Source organism: Pseudophryne corroboree, chromosome 9 (assembly GCF_028390025.1).
Source record: "Pseudophryne corroboree isolate aPseCor3 chromosome 9, aPseCor3.hap2, whole genome shotgun sequence".
In the NCBI taxonomy this organism is placed as follows: Eukaryota; Metazoa; Chordata; class Amphibia; order Anura; family Myobatrachidae; genus Pseudophryne; species Pseudophryne corroboree.
The window spans coordinates 329,416,716-329,436,079 of record NC_086452.1 but is presented as its reverse complement, the minus strand read 5'-3'; the positions used below and the strand labels follow the sequence as shown (position 1 = coordinate 329,436,079).

General features: G+C 44.2%; 2 protein-coding genes across 5 annotated transcripts in view; both read right to left on the bottom strand.

The window, feature by feature from the left end:
* Positions 1 to 19,364, bottom strand: part of KCNJ4 (potassium inwardly rectifying channel subfamily J member 4) — a 189,760-nt gene that overhangs the window by 30,442 nt on the left and 139,954 nt on the right. The window lies entirely within an intron of this gene.
* Positions 14,203 to 15,576, bottom strand: LOC134958814 (paraneoplastic antigen Ma2-like). The gene has a single exon (XM_063941533.1). It carries the CDS (start codon positions 15,574 to 15,576, stop codon positions 14,203 to 14,205), a length of 1,374 nt encoding a protein of 457 aa, XP_063797603.1.

The following is a 19,364-nucleotide window of genomic DNA, read 5'->3' as shown; positions in this document are numbered from 1 at the left end:
AAAGGCTCTTTGGGTTTAAAATAATCTCTCCTTTTATTTGACTTTAATCCAAAGGATTTTCCATTCCTTGGCGGGTAGCCTCGAGTTAGATCCATTAAAGGTCGGGCAATTTGCGAATATTGCGGTACAAATTTGCGATAGTAACCGCAGAACCCCAAAAATGATCGCAAATCCTTAAGATTATCAGGCCGGGGCCAGTTCTTTACGGTATTAACTTTATCCGCATCGGTGGATATTCTCTGTCGACTTACTATATGCCCTAGATATTTCACCGAAGAGCGACAGAACTTACATTTTTCAACCGACAGTTTCAGCCCTCTGGCTTGTAAGCGATCCAGTACCTTGAGCAATCTTTCATTATGCTCCTTATGTGTCCTACCAAACACGATGATGTCATCCAAATATACTAACACTTCACGGTAGCACATATCTCCCACCGTTTTTTCCATAGTCCTCTGGAATGTTGCGGGGGCTCCCGTTATCCCTTGAGGCATCTTCAAAAATTTGAAAAAACCAATGGGACATATAAAAGCGGTCTTAGACCTATCGGCTTTGCTCATGGGGATTTGATAGTACCCGCAGCGGAGGTCTAGCACCGAAAACCATCTACTGCCCTGCAGACAATCCAAGGCTTCCTCTACCTTAGGAACGGTGTACTGGTCCGGGACAGTTCGGCTATTCAAGGTGCGATAAATCAATGCATAGCCTAATTTCTCCATTCTTTTTCCTGGCCACGACTATAGGAGAGGCATATTGACTTTCTGAGTCCGCTATTACATGATTCTCTAGTAGTCCCCTCAGATGGCTCCTTACGTCCTCAAAATCCGCTGGTGCCAGTCTTCTCGATCTCTCCCGAAATGGTGTATTATCGGTCAATCTAATATGGTGCTCCACCCCTACTGCGGACCCTAGATCCCATTCACTTTTCGCAAAGACGGCTTCCCTCTGTTTCAGTTGTTCCATAAGAAGCTGCTTAAACTCGTCATCAATGTCACTTCCCACGAAACAGAATTCTAGATTAATCCGAGAAACCGACGGCCACTCCTTAAGGGGCTCCTCTCCCTCAGTGTCTACAGCGGAGCATTCCACCTTCAGATGTCGACAATTTCCTTCCGACTCACTCTTTCTCGGGGTATCCCTGTTTTCCAACTCCTGTTTCTCACACCACTGAATGAGGTTCCGATATATGTTAGTGTTTGTACCCACAATAACCGGTAAATTCCCATTGTCCCCAGGGGAATCAGGGCATACTAGTGTCAAAGTCAGAAAAATGTCTCAATGCACGTTGCCATATTTGCACCGCACACTGGTCCGCGCTGCGCGTGCGTACGCTCTCCCGTGGAGGCGCATACCCGCAATAGCGTGCACTCGCAGGCGCGGTATGCGCATTTACGGTAGAGTTTATATAGTCGTAGCGTGCGACTCATTCGTTACATATTTTCACAATTAATGTAGTTTATAGATCATGGTCCCTTTGATAGATTCTGAAAGTTTGGTTAAAATACAATGTCCCAGAGCTGAGGAATCCCTCTTTATATCGTACGAAGGGTCTAACAGGAATCATACAGCAGTGTTTGGTACCCATCGGAAGAGTATTTAATTAGCAATATTCCGGTGTTGGTTTGGAGCGTATTAATCGCTCGTGCGAATAGTTATGGACATAAGAAGTTTATGTCCATTTCTATTAATTACACACACTCAGGTATGCGGCGGGAAACCCAGTTTCCCACCCACCTGAGCTGTTGGAAATCGTCACAGCCCACCTGTATGAATCACCCTATGACCTTTTGTTATGATGCAGGGCCGAATTCCTTCGGCCAATGGACAATGGGATTGTAGGACCAAGAGATTGCATTGTGTGTGGGGCATAAATAGGCAGGCCGATCACATCCAGCTCTCACTCTCTCATCAACGGTTATCTGCTGATAGCCGGGAGCTGGATATCGAGGCGCAGGCGATCATACCCTTTGTGCGTAAGTTTCTCTCCGTTATCATTGTCTTTCTGTGAGCCAATCTCTCTCTCTCTCTCTCTCGCTCTCTCTCTCTCTGTCCTGTTCTCTCATATCTCCCCTAGACTAGGCTAGTATTGTATTGTATTGTATTAAATAGTATTGTATTGTATTGCATTTAGGTCAGTGTAGTATTGTCTTTTTGTATTTATTGTTTAGTTCTGTGGTTAGGAAGTCTCTGTTATATTGTAGTGTATCATTTGTACTGTTATCCCCTTTTACAAGTATATTAGATATAATACAGTTAATAGGCTTTGGAACCTAAACCAGCATCTGTGTATTTCCTATAGTGTTAAGTGTTCACTTGAGTGTCGGTGACGCTCAAGCAGCTTTGTAGTTAGTCAGGTTACACAAGGTTGCACTTACACCCTGTACTCACATTAAGGTATTCAGTGTATTTCATTGGTATAAGGTTTTATCATAAAGGTATAGTGTTGTGAGCGTCTGCATCACTGGTGACCTCCTCGTGGTCTCGAGCGTAAGCTACGCCATAGCGAATCATTACCCTAGACATAACCAATAACGTGTCCTGTGATCGCTGGGCCGTGAGCGAACGTGACGCTTGAGCGTCTCGCCTACGGCTGAGCGATCGTTACGCAACTAGCGTACCATTACGGTACTTCTTAAGTAAACAGCGTACAGTGTTCTTAGCTTCATAAAGGGTTGTTATACGACAAAGGAATTTAGCATTGTCAATTGGGGGACTCGTCCTATCCTTCTCATATCTGCACTAGGTAGATCAGCAGACATTATCCCTCCAGCAAAGGGTGGGAGATTGTCTCATAGTGCTGGCGGGATAAGCGTCTGCTTCGCTTAGATAAAGAGTGCTGAAGGAATCCGGGAACCGGAAGTAAGAACAAAACGCTTGTGTCTTTTAAAACTGTTTATTTCTCTTCTGTCTTGCGTATACACGCACGCATACATATATCTGCATTTTCTGTTTCATTTTCGTATATCACTATTCCTGTTTGCCAAATTTTATAGTTGATAGAAAGTGCTAAAAAGAGATTTGCTGTTATTTAATAGTAGAGGTAATAGTTAAAGTATAGAACAACACACGGTTTGTCTGAGATACAAGGCAGTCAGTGTGGATTGCGGTAGATGATCAGGGATCATTTACATTGATAAAAATAGATATTGTGTTACGGTGGATCCTTTGCATTGCGTACACGTGTCGCTAACAAAGACTAGCGTACGCAATCCAAAGGCAGACGCACGCAGTGTACATTACGCAACGTAGCGTCCGGTTACGCCCACGTAGCTCAAGTTGTGATAAAGTGAAGTAACGCAAAGGCGATAATTAACGCACAGCGGTAGATAACGCGAAGCGGTAAATAACGCAAATCTATTTTTGGAAAATCTGAAATTTAGTTTAACAGATCCTGCTCCTAATTGGTAACACTTTTGGCCTAAAGACAATTTCTGCGCAGAAATAGATATAGAAACAAAAGTGTACATGTGTTGAGTGAGTGTGTTTTGTATACAAAAGTTTATATAACTTTAAGGTGGAACCAAAAGGAAAGCCGGGTACTCGTCAAGGGACATACGTGTAAGTGACATATACGGTGGCTAGGGAGGCATCCCTGGTTAAATAATATTTGAGCATTAGAGTATAGCGGACCATAAGGTAACAAGACCAGGAGGTCATAAGGTAACAAGACCAGGAGGTCGTAAGGTAAAAGGTCCGCTATAAAAGTCCAGTGGCACAACGCCTGGGGTGTTGGTGCAGAACCCATATAGGCCATAAGCTCTTGCTGAAGGAATCGCGGCCGGAAACATCGATTCCATTGATCTTTCAGTACATGACAAGTAGTGCTCGTGTACTGAACGATTGGACCACACGTAATTGTGTGCAGTAGTTAGTAATCTGACCTAATACCATTAGAGTAAAGTGGTCACAAACGCTATCTGTACATTCTGACGTGATTTGTGTAATTTTTTATTTTTGGAAGGGAAGTTCGCTGGTCACTCAGGAACTATCTAACAACCCCAACTTTACTGGAAAGAGTAAGTGTCCTGCGGGTAACCCTCATATGTTCCAGTAAACTGAAGGTTCCATAGGGGCCCTGTATCGAGTACGCCAGCACCATATCGGTGTGATCAGGTCGTATTGGTCGAGGTGGGCGAGTGAGTGGGGTACTCGGTAAACCGCCACCGCCGGCCTACTGTGGAGTAATTTGGTTGTCTGTAAAGGCTTGCTGAAAACCTTGATACAGAGATCCAAGGAGGACTAAGCAACACCTGCAGACTATGGGGGCCAGTTGCTCAGGTAGGGGGCGATCAACCCTGGTTCAGGTTGATTCTGTGAACCGACCAGTTGGGTCGGCACGATATGTAATGTGTGAAAAATATGGAATTCACACCGAATCTTTATGTGATGAATGGGAGAGAATGACTGTACAAGACAGGGACAAATTCCCAAGAATAGGTAGCTTCAGTCCAGAAGTGTTACAAAATTTAAGGAGGAGGATATGTCTCGTAAAATCAACAAAGAGACGAATTCAACATCATGATTGTTTACAGTTATGGCACCAGGAAGGTGAGATACAGAGAGGTTTGGCTCTGGCGGCGGGATCTGGGACAGTCAGGAAGTTGATTGCCACAGCTCCTCCTCCACCATACATTGCAGGAGAGAGGTTGATTGCGGAGAGAAACGCACTGGGTTGTAAAACACAAACTCTTAGTAACACTGTAAATGTTAATGATGTTAACCAAATAACTCATGCAAGTATTAACCCGTGCAAGATGTACCCTGTTTTGAACCTTCCTCAGGAGTGTGATCAAGAAGACGATTCAGCAACAATTTCAGCTCTCTCTCTTGCAGCCACCATAGCAGAGACCACAGTAGGCACAGCGACACCCACGAGATTAGTGAAAGCCCCTAGCGGAGGGATAGGTGAGGTCGTGTCAACGGGTAAGTACGGCACCATGCACTACACTGAAACAATTGTACCACAACAAGCTGTAGAATCTACACAGGAAGAGGCTGTTAGAATTGCTCCTGTAAGGGTAATAGCAGTTCCCAATGGAAAAACAGATGTGTCTGGAGCCACTCCCATAAGGAACATTGCCATGTACACTCCATTTTCCCGAATGGAGTTAAGAACAATAGTGTCCGAATTTCCTGACCCCAGGAAGGATTTAGTTGCTAGCCAAAAATACATCAGGGATCTAGGTAACACTGTAGAACCCAACAACAAGGATTGGCAGATACTGCTAAGAGCTTGTTTACCTTCCAATGTTGATGCAACTCAGTTTTTAGCTGATTGTGCATTGGATAAAGATGTACCGCTTACAGACGTGTACAACAAGGATAATGTAAAAAGGATAAATTTACAGCTAAAGGAGTATTTCCCAGCCGTTGTTAAATGGAACAAAATATTTTCCATTAAGCAAAAGGAGTCCGAAACGGCAACAGAATATTTTCACCGGGCACTATTAGAAATGGCAAAGTACACTGGTATAGAAGACATTAAGACCAACCCAAACCATCGAGAAGTAGCAGTATCTGTACTGATGGATGGTTTGAAGGAAACATTAAAGACTAGGGTTCAGACCACGCAACCGTGCTGGCGAGGTCTGTCAGTGTCCGGCTTGAGAGAGGCTGCTATTGATCACGACAGAAACATCACTAGGCACAGGGAATCGCAAAGTGATAAGTTGATGTCCGTAAGTATACAGGCGCTGACCACAAGGCAGCCTGCGTATGTACCACCGAATCCTGTGGGTAAGGCAAGTGTAATAACATGTTTTTCTTGTAACAGACCGGGACACTTTGCACGAGAATGTAGAACAAAGAATGTACAAAGATCTTTTCAACCCCCTAGACAACAACACAACACACGACGTTGGGAGCAGGGTCCACAGAGGCGGAGTTTTGAGCCACATACAGGGGAAACAAAAAGATATCCCCCGAACAGAGATTGGCATGCCTCTGGTAGTTCCCAGCTAACTCCCTCACAAGTAGTTGCTGCCAGCGGGATTCTGGGAGGTCAGCATACCCAATAGGGGTGTGGCCATACCTGTAATCTGCACCCAGTTAAGTTGATTGCTAGTCTTGGAAGCGAACCAGAAATTGCAATCAATGTGGCTGGTAAAACTTTAAACTTTCTTGTAGACACAGGGGCGGCCAAGTCAGTGATAAATTCGACAGTGGGCATGAGAACCACTGGTAGGACAATTCCAGCCATGGGAGTAACAGGAGTAGTCCAGCACTACCCTGTTAGCAAACCAGCCGAGATTACAATAGGGCCTTTGCATACCAAGCATTCCTTTTTGCTGGCTGCATCGGCACCAACTAATCTCCTGGGGAGAGACTTACTATGTAAAATGGGTTGCGTCATTTATTGTACTCCTGAAGGTGTATTCTTGGACATCCCTGAGAATCACGCTCAGGAAGTACGAGACATGTTAGACTCCCCATCAAAATTAATGTCACATTCCATTATGACAAATAGGAATCCATCCCAAGTAGAAGAGATGATATCTCAGATACCAGAGTCACTTTGGACAAAAGATGGACAGGACACTGGATTAATGGCAAACGTAGCTCCAGTAGTTGTACAAGTAAAAGATGGTAGGATAGCTCCAAAAATCCCACAGTATCCTCTGAAGCCAGAGGTGGAGTTAGGAGTTTTTCCCGTAATAGAGCGCTTGCTACAACAGGGCATTCTAGTAAGAACGTCCAGCACAGCAAATAGTCCCATCTTCCCTGTTAAAAAGAGTGGGGGGAGGGGTTACAGGCTAGTGCAGGATCTAAGGGGGATTAACAAAATAGTTGAGAGTCAGTTCCCCGTAGTGCCTAATCCAGCTGTCATCCTAATGCAAATTCCTCCCACTGCCAAATTTTTCACTGTTATTGACCTCTGCTCCGCTTTCTTTTCGGTACCTCTGCACCCTGACAGCCAATATTTGTTTGCATTCACATACAGAGGAGTCCAATACACGTGGACTCGGTTACCCCAAGGTTTCATAGACAGTCCAAGTATATTTTCTCAGGCTTTGCATGATTGTTTACAGTCTTTCCAACCAGACAGTGGATCAGTATTGATACAGTATGTGGACGATTTATTACTGTGTTCAGATTCACTGGAAACATCCCTGAAGGATACGAAACAGCTCCTGTTTCATCTTTCAGACACAGGTCACAAGGTTTCCAAAGACAAGTTGCAATTATGCCAAGCTAAGGTAAAATATTTGGGACACTGTCTAACACAAGGACTGAGACACCTGACCGCTGATAGAATCCAAGCCATTAGAGACATGACACTGCCACAAACCCAGCAACAGATCAGGACGTTTTTAGGAATGTGTGGGTATTGCCGTAATTGGATCCCAGGGTTTTCCATATTGGCGCTACCTTTGCAGGAAATGGTCTCTTCAAACAAACCTGATCGGATTTCGCATACAGACGAATCCGAAACAGCATTTGAGAGACTCAAACAGTGCCTAACGCAGGCACCAGCACTAGGTATGCCAGACTATGGGAAACCCTTTGAACTATACGGAACAGAAAGTGCTGGGTGCGCAGCAGGTGTACTAACACAAAAACACGGTGATGCCAGCAGGCCAATTGCATACTACAGCGCTCAGCTAGACACGGTAGCGCGATCCCTCCCCACATGCTTGCGTAGCGTTGCGGCGATAGCATTGCTAGTGACAAAAAGCGAAGATGTCGTGCTAGGCCACAACCTCACAATCCATACACCGCATGCGGTATCTGCCTTATTGAATTCTGCCCAAACCAGACACGTCTCATCTGCAAGGTTTACAAGATGGGAATTGGCATTAATGGCCCCAGTAAACATCACCATAAGGAGATGCAGCGCATTAAATCCTGCAACATTTCTCCCAGGTGTGCCTGGTCAGACACAAAGGGTGGAAGGTGAGAGTGATGGGGAAGGAGGATTTAATGCAAAGGAAGATACACATGATTGTATGGAATATTTGACCCAAAATTTTACCGCAAGGCCTGACATCAGTGACAATCCACTAGAAGATGCAGAACTCACGTTCTACACGGACGGTAGTTGTCACAGACAGTCAGACTCGGGAGACTTGTGTACTGGATACGCAGTCGTAGATGACCAAGACACCATAGAAGCGGAACCGCTAGGCCCACCTCACTCAGCCCAGGTTGCTGAACTGGTCGCCCTAACCAGAGCATGTGAATTGGCTAAGGGTAAGTCAGCCAATATCTACACCGATTCCAGATACGCGTTCGGGGTAGTCCATGATTTCGGAGCGCTATGGCGGCTCAGAAATTTCATGACGGCAGCTGGTACACCGATAGCGCATGCAGCTCACATAAAAAGGCTTCTAACAGCGATACAGGAACCCGACAGAGTGGCTGTTATCAAATGTAAAGCACATACATATAGCCAAGACCCAGTATCCCTTGGTAACAGCCGAGCAGACGAAGCCGCAAAGCTTGCAGCTGCTACCCCCACACGGACAGACACCACACAGTTGATGGTATTTAATACCATCAACACACAGAAGTTGTGTGAGATGCAGAATTTGTGTTCCACACAGGAAAGAGCAGTCTGGAAGGCAAAGGGATATGGCCAGGAGTCCTCAGGGCTCTGGACGGATGGACATGGTAAACCAGTGGCCCCCAGGGCATACCTTCCATGTCTGGCTGAAGCAGCTCACGGGCTGACTCATCTAGGCAAGGAGGGGATGTGCAAATTGGTAAGAGCATACTGGTGCGCCCCAGGATTCTCCTCTCATGCGGGTAAAAGAGCAATGTCATGCCTTACCTGTCTGAGAAAGAATATTGGAAAAGCAATACCTACAGAACCATCCCATATCCCACCTGCCGGCGGCCCTTTCCAGGTAATACAAATTGACTTCATTCAATTGCCCCCATGTCGAAATTTGAAATATGTACTTGTTTGTATAGATGTTTTCTCGAATTGGGTCGAGGCTTTTCCAGCAGCTACAAATACCGCTATGTTTACAGCTAAGAAAATTGTGCAGGAATTTGTATGTAGATATGGTATCCCTAGAATCATTGAAAGTGATAGGGGTACCCATTTTACAGGTGATGTCTTTCAAGGAATGTGTAAATTGATGGGTATTGATAGCAAGCTGCACACTCCGTACCGTCCACAGGCGAGTGCGAAGGTCGAAAGAGTGAACAGCACTATTAAAAATAAATTGAGTAAAGTAATGGCAGAGACAGGATTGACGTGGCCAGAAGCTTTACCCATTGTTTTGTATAGCATCAGAACCACTCCCAGGTCCCCTCTTAATCTGTCCCCTTTTGAAATCTTGTTTGGTCGACAACCGCATGTCATGATTAACCCTCAGGATGATTTGAAATGTAACAATGAAGTAACTGTAAAATACTTAATTAACATGAGTAAGCAGTTGAGGAATCAAAATGATAATCTGAAGTTGGTGATTCCTGATTTACCAGATAGTAATTGTCATGACATTGAACCTGGGGATTATGTAATGATACGAAATTTTCTACGCTCAGGTTGTCTTATTGATAGATGGGAAGGACCATACCAGGTCTTATTGACTAGCACCACAGCATTGAAGGTTGCTGAGAGAGAGACTTGGGTCCATTCATCCCACTGCAAAAAGGTTGCTGATCCAGAGAAGTCCCGTGATAAGGAACAGACGGTAGAGGTTGTATCACTAGAGTGTCTGTTCCAGGAGGACTGAGGCGGCACCTGAGCCTTGAAGACCGAAAACAGTTGTCGACTCCCTTCTCCCTTTTATTGTTTTTTCTCCACTTCCCAGCCCCTCTCCCTTAAAATTTCTTTTTCCCCCTTCTCATTCTTCTCTATTTCCTCCTCAAAGATGGACTTGCCCCAAGAGACTGTGATCCGGATTTTGATGTTAACCATGATGTTGACCAGAGCAGTCTGTTCCGGCGAGAGTACCATAGAGGTCGAAAGAGGTTCTGGAATGGGTTCCGATTATGATGATGGAGGCGTAGTTTTCCAAGATCAACCAAACCAACAAGCAAAGGCAAGTATCAGAAAACGATCCGATAGAAGAAATTGTGATGGATTGTTAGCTGAAGAAAATTGTATCTGTAGGCTCTGTGATAATCTGGTTGAAGATGGATGCATAAAGAAATGCCAATCTAGTTTTAATATCCATATCGACCGGCATCCATTGAGTGACTATCACTCCTTAGTGGGTAACGTGTTAAACCAAACAGATTGTTGGGTATGCTCTCAAGTACCTCAGGGTCACAGCAAATCAGGGCTAGTACCATTTCCTTTAACGTTAGGGGAGGTACTTGAGCTAAGTGGTGGGAGACCGGTGGACCGGAGGTTTAATATCTCCAGCCCTCCTAGTTTGAAGCTCCACCAATACCATGTGGATAGGTCCCTCTTATGTTTTAACATCTCCAATCCCAGAAAACCGGGAAATTGGGAAGTGTCATGGAGCAACCTTACCATGACCTTTTCACACAGAGCAGATAGAATGCCTACAGATACAGAGCTCGTACGCCACATAGCCAGTAGAGGAAAATCTTTCCGGTATCGATATACCTTAGGAAATAGGATTACTAGAGTTGGAGAGGTATCACCAGGATACTGTGCACATATCGTACAAACTGATACGTGCATTAAGCAGATGGAAGAATTAGGGTCAGGAGATTTCACCTGGAAGGTTTGTAACATGGTCATGTCCTTCTCCGTCCCATATGTTCTCCCCGATGATGCATATTTCATATGCGGGAGAAAGGCGTACAAGTGGCTTGCCCCAAACTCTGAAGGATTGTGTTATATTGGAAAAGTATTGCCTGAAGTGATGACTGTTACACATGACAAAATGAAGGACATACACCGTGGTGCCCAAGCTCCTTATACTCACACTCATTACGAGCACCGAGTTAAAAGACAACTGTCAGAAAGGTTAGAGCATCCGGCCTCTGATCTTATCCATGAATCCACCGGGATTCAGGTTCTGGTAGCGTTAGATTTCACTCGTACCGCTCGAGGTGTGATGAATTATAGATACATTTCCGCACTCGCCAATTTGTTAGATAATATCACTGAAATGTATGATGACACGTTTAGATACACTGGAAGAGAACTTCAAGCTTATAAAACAGAACTAGTTCAGCATAGGATGGTTCTTAATTATCTTACAGCAGTAACAGGCGGATATTGTGTTACATTGGCAACACAGTACGGCATAAAGTGTTGCACGTACATCACGAATAGCACCGAGGATCCGGTAGAGGTCATAGACCAAAAGATGGACGATATTCTCCAATTGAAGTGGGAATTTCGTCGAAAACACAATCTCACCCTTGCTGCTGTAGGTAATGAGCTGACTAGTTGGGTGTCATGGTTGAACCCGCGAAATTGGTTCTCCGGTTTGGGAGAATGGGCTCAAGGAGTCATAATGGATGTTGGAAAGTTTCTACTATGTATCTTGGGTGTCGTTATATCGATTGGATTGATATTTAGATGCGGGCAGGCTTTAATGAGGTGCAAACAAAGTACAAAAGTGATGAGCTTGAGGAGTGAGGAAACCGTAATTAACCTGGATTTGATTTATGACCCAATGATAGAAACCAGGATGTGATGAAAATGCGATTATACGGTCCGTTTCTTTCACCTGTTTTTCTGCTTTTCTCCAAGATACAAAGACCCCCTTGGACGAGGAAACTGACGAGACGAGATGTATACAGACAACGGATTGACCAAAGAAGAAGATTTGACAACTTTAAATATGGACACTTGATGAACTTTGCCATGGATCCCCAGTTTCCCTAGTATTTTTAAACTCACGCTAGCCCAACATTTTTGTAAATCTGATGGCACTGACAAAGCTTGTTGCTCATGCCTAAGGAGCAAAACAGCGCAAAGAAGACGACTCTCAACAGATACCGAAAACAACTTCGACGACAGATGTACATTTCCCTGACATAGAATATCATTGCATTTTTCGTAAGTGTTCTTTATCTTCATCTCTACAACCCTCAGGTAACGACACACATAGACGATAGGGAATACAGGCACAGATATCAGCAACCACATACCTCCCCCATTCATGTATCATCAACTAAAATGTGCATCCCCATTTTGTTACAACCACAGCCGAAATGAGCTCGGTAGAGTTTGACAGCCCATCCACAGACCTGTACCACAGGATAAGAAGGAATTCAAATGTATACTTCGCAATACCTCGAAGCTTGATTTACAACACGTACGGCACGATGATACATGACCCCCCAAACATGGATTCATACACACATGCTTCTGCTATCTCACTAGGTCATACCATCTTCACACCTTCTCCTCTCTCCTCCCCTACCCAACCATGGAAATCAATTAACCCCTGACTTACATTTTTCTCCTTAAATGTTTTGTGGCAGTTATTATTGACTGCCAAAGGGTGGACTGTCAAAGTCAGAAAAATGTCTCAATGCACGTTGCCATATTTGCACCGCACACTGGTCCGCGCTGCGCGTGCGTACGCTCTCCCGTGGAGGCGCATACCCGCAATAGCGTGCACTCGCAGGCGCGGTATGCGCATTTACGGTAGAGTTTATATAGTCGTAGCGTGCGACTCATTCGTTACATATTTTCACAATTAATGTAGTTTATAGATCATGGTCCCTTTGATAGATTCTGAAAGTTTGGTTAAAATACAATGTCCCAGAGCTGAGGAATCCCTCTTTATATCGTACGAAGGGTCTAACAGGAATCATACAGCAGTGTTTGGTACCCATCGGAAGAGTATTTAATTAGCAATATTCCGGTGTTGGTTTGGAGCGTATTAATCGCTCGTGCGAATAGTTATGGACATAAGAAGTTTATGTCCATTTCTATTAATTACACACACTCAGGTATGCGGCGGGAAACCCAGTTTCCCACCCACCTGAGCTGTTGGAAATCGTCACAGCCCACCTGTATGAATCACCCTATGACCTTTTGTTATGATGCAGGGCCGAATTCCTTCGGCCAATGGACAATGGGATTGTAGGACCAAGAGATTGCATTGTGTGTGGGGCATAAATAGGCAGGCCGATCACATCCAGCTCTCACTCTCTCATCAACGGTTATCTGCTGATAGCCGGGAGCTGGATATCGAGGCGCAGGCGATCATACCCTTTGTGCGTAAGTTTCTCTCCGTTATCATTGTCTTTCTGTGAGCCAATCTCTCTCTCTCTCTCTCTCTCGCTCTCTCTCTCTCTGTCCTGTTCTCTCATATCTCCCCTAGACTAGGCTAGTATTGTATTGTATTAAATAGTATTGTATTGTATTGCATTTAGGTCAGTGTAGTATTGTCTTTTTGTATTTATTGTTTAGTTCTGTGGTTAGGAAGTCTCTGTTATATTGTAGTGTATCATTTGTACTGTTATCCCCTTTTACAAGTATATTAGATATAATACAGTTAATAGGCTTTGGAACCTAAACCAGCATCTGTGTATTTCCTATAGTGTTAAGTGTTCACTTGAGTGTCGGTGACGCTCAAGCAGCTTTGTAGTTAGTCAGGTTACACAAGGTTGCACTTACACCCTGTACTCACATTAAGGTATTCAGTGTATTTCATTGGTATAAGGTTTTATCATAAAGGTATAGTGTTGTGAGCGTCTGCATCGCTGGTGACCTCCTCGTGGTCTCGAGCGTAAGCTACGCCATAGCGAATCATTACCCTAGACATAACCAATAACGTGTCCTGTGATCGCTGGGCCGTGAGCGAACGTGACGCTTGAGCGTCTCGCCTACGGCTGAGCGATCGTTACGCAACTAGCGTACCATTACGGTACTTCTTAAGTAAACAGCGTACAGTGTTCTTAGCTTCATAAAGGGTTGTTATACGACAAAGGAATTTAGCATTGTCACTAGTGCTATTAACGGGACAGTCTCATTGTGCGAGCTCAAGCCTGGTTCAAAAGTAATCGGTGTGTTGATATACCCTAAATAAGGATACCGCTGCTCACTCAATCCCCAGATAGTGAGTCCGCTGAGGGGATGAATGGGAATATCAGAAAGATGTTCATTATACCATGACTCAAAGACAATGGATACTTGAGAACCACAATCCATTAAAATGGTACAGTCATGTCCATTAATTATGGCCCTCGTTAGTGGTGCATGTCCCAGTAAATTATCTGAAAGATTATGGGACCACTGGGCACTCCCCATGGCCTGAACCTTTTTGATCGGGGAGCCTGTGAGGGGTCCACAGGGCTCCCGTTCTCGTTTTACCCCATTGACGCTCTCCTCCTATTTTTGGGGTTACTTCCTCTTGGTTCATTTCGGTTTATGGGACATTCAAATGACCGATGCCCTAACTGTCCACAGCTGTAACACTCTGTATTTGCTCGAGATTCACCTCTCCTGTTAATTCCTCGACCCCATCCAGAAGTTCTATTCATTCCCAGTGGCTGTTGAGTCTGTAAAGCAATCAATTGGTCAATCTTCTTGTTTTGTTCTTCAATTAGTTTTACCAGTCTATCATCCATAGGAGGAGGGATGGTATCTGTAGTGGGCAGCACCACTTTAACTTTCCTGATAGACTTTTCACGGTTCTCGATTTGTACCTCTTCTAGTTTTACTTCTTTAACCAACTCGGTCAATGTGGGGGGTTTTGCAGTAGTCATGGTGCATCTTAGACGTTGGGCGACCGGGTTATTGGTCAGGGCCCCTATCAACACTTGCTTTAGTCTCTTCTCATTTACTATATCCGGACTAAAACCCCCTCTATCCACGATCTTGTATATTAACCGGTCGACGCGGTATATGTAATGGGTTAGGGTCTCGCCATGATCTTGATAAGTGCTATTCAATCGGGCCATCAGGTCTCCCTTATCCTCTAATGTTCCAAAGGAAAAGTCCAATGCTTCTAAGTATTCTCTTAATGTGGCGGTAGGGTTACTTCGGCGTGTTGCCTGAATCACCCCCATGGCAGGTCCCCGTAAATTCTTGACCACCCGTTGTCGTTGTATATGTTCGGGACATTGCCATTCTTCTGAATGTTGTACGGCAGCTTCACGCCACATCTCATATGTTTCTTCACCAGCCGGAACAGGAATGATTCCTGAAAAAATTCTTAATCGACGGTATCCATCTTCATAATGCCACCTTTCAAGGTGACTAACCACTTTATCCACAACATTATCTGCTTGAGTTTCAGGAAGAACCTTCGGGGTAGTAGCAGGAGGATCCACCTCCCGTCCAGTAGTATGAAAACAACCCCCCGACACAGGTTCCCCCATTCCCATACCCTCCGAGTCCTCCCCTTGGGCTGCTTCTGTCACCTCCTCTTCATTCCTTTCTTCCGGCCACACTATTTGAACTTTCCTTCCCATTGTCCCTTCCAATAATATCATACTTGGTATGAGTGTTCGATCTAATGGCTCTTTATTATTAATGAGGGCAGCACAAACATCCCCATAAGGCCCTTTCCACTTATCTACAATACAGGGTTGATGTACACCACATAAAGACCCCACAGTCTTCAACAGCCCATCATCTGTTACAGTTACCAGGTTTCCCTTTAACCCAAAACAGTAATGGGTATCCACCCCTTTCTCGCAGCACCATCGCCCAATATCAGCTTTGGTAATGAATTCCATACTGACAATATTTACTTCCGTAGTTTTCATAAACAGGAGACAACCGTAAAAGGAGGATCTCAGCAATGCCTCCACATGTAACCCTATCTTATCCTCCAATCCCTGAGATTGTCTGGTTACTATGTAATAAGTTAGGAGTGCCTCCACCCAAGCGTTAGTAAATCCCTGGCTTGCTTGGGAAAGCCTTAAAAGAGTAATTAATGTTACCCCTTGGGTGAATATTCCATATAACACTAACCTTTACACACTTGGTGTTGTTTTTTAGACCCGTCGGAGACTTCTGGACTGGAACTTCAATACACAGGTAAGTATTTTGTTTGTTTTTGTTATACTGCAGAATATCACAATTTTATATTTCAGGTAAGAGTGAATCACAAATAGAGTACCTTGCTTCTCAATGTATAATAATAATAATAATCTCAATGTATAATAATTAAGCAGACAACGATACTGTACTATAATATAAGCTACCCTTCCCTCTATACAATATTAACTTCATGCATATACAAAAAAAATATACCGGTTTGTTAAATAAAAACTAAATTTCATTAAGAACTCATAGCTCTTTCTCTATAGATCTATTAATAGTCGTACTAGTCTCAGCGACGTATATTAAGTCCCTAGTAAAGTTTTAGTTGGGTATTGAGATGAATAACTCGTTGGTGCACTGTTGGGGCCCTTGATACTATATTATAGATAGATACTATGCGTGGAGCTTGCTATCCACTGATAAATCCCCTAACGCGGGGTAGGTTGGTTCTCCAATGAATTATGTCTACCAGTCCCGGTTGGATTGTACCGTATAATTCCCTTGTAGCTGACCTCTGATAGGTGGAGGGCCCCACTACCGGCTATATAAGGCCTTGTGAGGACACTATACCTGGGCTGATTTAGTTGAGAGACCTGAATCTTCCGCAGATGACTACTGTCCATTAAATGTTATTCCCTGTTATCGGGGATAAGTCCATAGGCCTAACTCCTCCCTCTGGGCAGCCTTGAGTTAATGGTCAGAGTCTGCGGCATACAAACATGAGAGCCGGGGAAATATAAATCTTCCGCATTTGCTGTGTCACAGTGATTACGGGGAATTGTCTCTGGTGTCACAGTGATTGCAGGGAATTGTTTCACTAGTCTCTCCCCATCAATTATATATATGTTCAGCTTGTACTGCTCTCTAATAAGGGGGTTAACTCCTCTATCCCTCTAGTGTAAAGTATAGGTGTTTATCACTCACGTTTCCATTGTCACAGTCTTCCCTGTGGTAGACACTGAAGACCAGGGAGGTGGTTCTTTAAGCTGGATACCACTCCCCCAGGCGGGTCCCCCAACTGCGGCTCTGTCGGTGCTTTAGGTATGCAAACCAAGAGGCGGTGTCGGATCTGGTCTCCTCCTACTGGGAGGCCTTGGGTAGCGCTGCTGTCGCTTCGATGCGGTGGGTAGATCAGCGGTCAGAGCCTCCGTCCCGGATCTCCCTACTCAACGCTGTCCTGGAAGCCGCTACGATACCCGCTGGCTGTCTGCTATTCACTTCGGTGTGGGTAAAGTATCTCTCTCCCCAGGCGCGTGATTGTGGTTCTCCTAGTCGACGGCAGCTCCGGCTTACAATTCCCGTACCGTCCTCACTCGATCTCTCTTCTGGCTGGTCCTCTCTACTGCCGTCCGTTAGTTACTCGAGCTCCCAACGGTCTTTTTTTCAGTTCCCCGGGGCCCCTCGTGCCTGGCTGCTAGAAGCTTCTCTACTGCCCACTCTCCCCCAGTGCTTGAAGACACCATATAATCATAAATCATACCCAGCATATAAAGAGCCATATTATTAGTCTGTAATATAATAGTTTTATCATACACATATATACAAGGGGGCCTTTAACAAACTGTACTTTCTTACTATATATTATATATATATATATATATATATATATATATATATATACACACATACATACATACATACATACATAGCTAAAGTTTTCACCCCCCTTGGCTTTTACCTATTTTGTTACATTACAACCTGTAATTTAATTTTTTTTATCTGAATTTTATGTGATGGATATGCACATAATAGTCTAAGTTGGTGAAGTGAAATGAGAAAAAAATCATATAAAGAATTTTTATACATAAAAATTTGAAAATTGGCATGTGCATATGTATTCACCCCCTTTGCTATGAAGCCCTTCAAAAGTTCTGGTGCAACCAATTACCTTCAGAAGTCACATAATTAGTGAAATGAAGTCCACCTGTGTGCAATCTAAGTGTCACATGATCTATCAGTATAAACACACCTTTTCTGAAAGGCCCCAGAGGCTGCAACACCACTAAGCAAGAAGCATCACACCATGAAGACCAAGGAGCTCTCCAAACAAGTCAGGGACAAAGTTGTTGAGAAGTACAAATCATGGTTGGGTTATAAAAAAATATCCAAATCTTTGATGATCCCCTGGAGCACCGTCAAATCCATCATCTTCAAATGGAAAGAACAGGGTACCACAACAAACCTGCCAAGAGAGGGCCAGCCACCAAAACTCACATACCGGGCAAGGAGGGCATTAATCAGACAGGCAGCACAGAGACCAAAGGTAAACGTGAAGGAGCTGCAGAGTTCCACAGCAGAGACTGGTGTATCTGCGCATGTGACCACAATAAGCCGTACACTCCACAGAGCTGGGCTTTATGGAAGAGTGGCCAGAAAAAAGCCATTACTTAGTGTAAAAAAGAAGAAGGCACGTTTTGAGTTTGCCAGAAGGCATGTGGACGACTCCCCAAATGTATGGAGGAAGGTGCCACCATGGAAAACGCTATGTCTGGTGCAAAGCCCACACATTCCATCACCCTAAGAACACCATCCCCACAGTGAAACATGGTGGTGGCAGCATCATGCTGTCAGGATGTTTTTCAGCAGCAGGGACTGGGAAACTGTTTTGAGTTGAGGGAAAGATGGATGGTGCTAAATACAGGGCTATTCTTGAGCAAAACCTGTTTCAGACTGCCTGTGATTTGAGACTGGGACGGTGGTTCACCTTCCAGCAGGACAATGACCCGAAGCATACTGCTAAAGCAACACTTGAGTGATTTAAGGGGAACATTTAAATGTGTTGGAATGGCTTAGTCAAAGCCCAGATCTCAATCCAATTGAGAATCTGTGGTCAAACTTGAAGATTGGTGTTCACAAGTGGAAACCATCCAACATGAAGGTGCTGGAGCAGTTTTGCCTTGAGGAATGGGCAAAAATCCCAGTGGCAAGATGTGGCAAGCTCATAGAGACTTATCCAAAGCGACTTGCAGCTGTAATTGCCGCAAAAGGTGGCTATACAAAGTACTGACTTTAGGGGGGTAAATAGTTATGCATCTTCAAAGTTGTAGGCATGTTCTATGAATGAAATGATGCAAACCTTCAAACAATCCATTTTAATTCCAGGTTGTGAGGCAACAAAACATGAAAACTTTAGGGTGAATACTTTAGCAAGGCACTGTATATATAAAGATTAAACAGACAGACAGACAGATAGACAGACAGCAGTGACATGCAGTGGGGTGAGGCAGAGCCTTTCCATTACACAAATGTTTGTGACAGAGTTTTGACTGTATAAAGTATATGAAAAACACAAAGAATTTGTTTGAAATATCTTCTTTCCATTATTCTAATCATTTTTAGAGCCACAAGTTTGGAGGAGTAAAAAGTCCGCACATCTCTGATCAAAACTCAGCAAACTTCCAGGAGTTTATACTGCTGCACCTGTGTATAATGCCCAGATGTACCCTTTGGCTCATATATTGCGTGTAAATCTAGCTCT

What these genes read in the sequence shown, in the direction of transcription:
- LOC134958814 (XM_063941533.1), bottom strand. Translation starts at nt 15,576, where the DNA reads ATGGAATTCATTACCAAAGCTGATATTGGGCGATGGTGCTGCGAGAAA.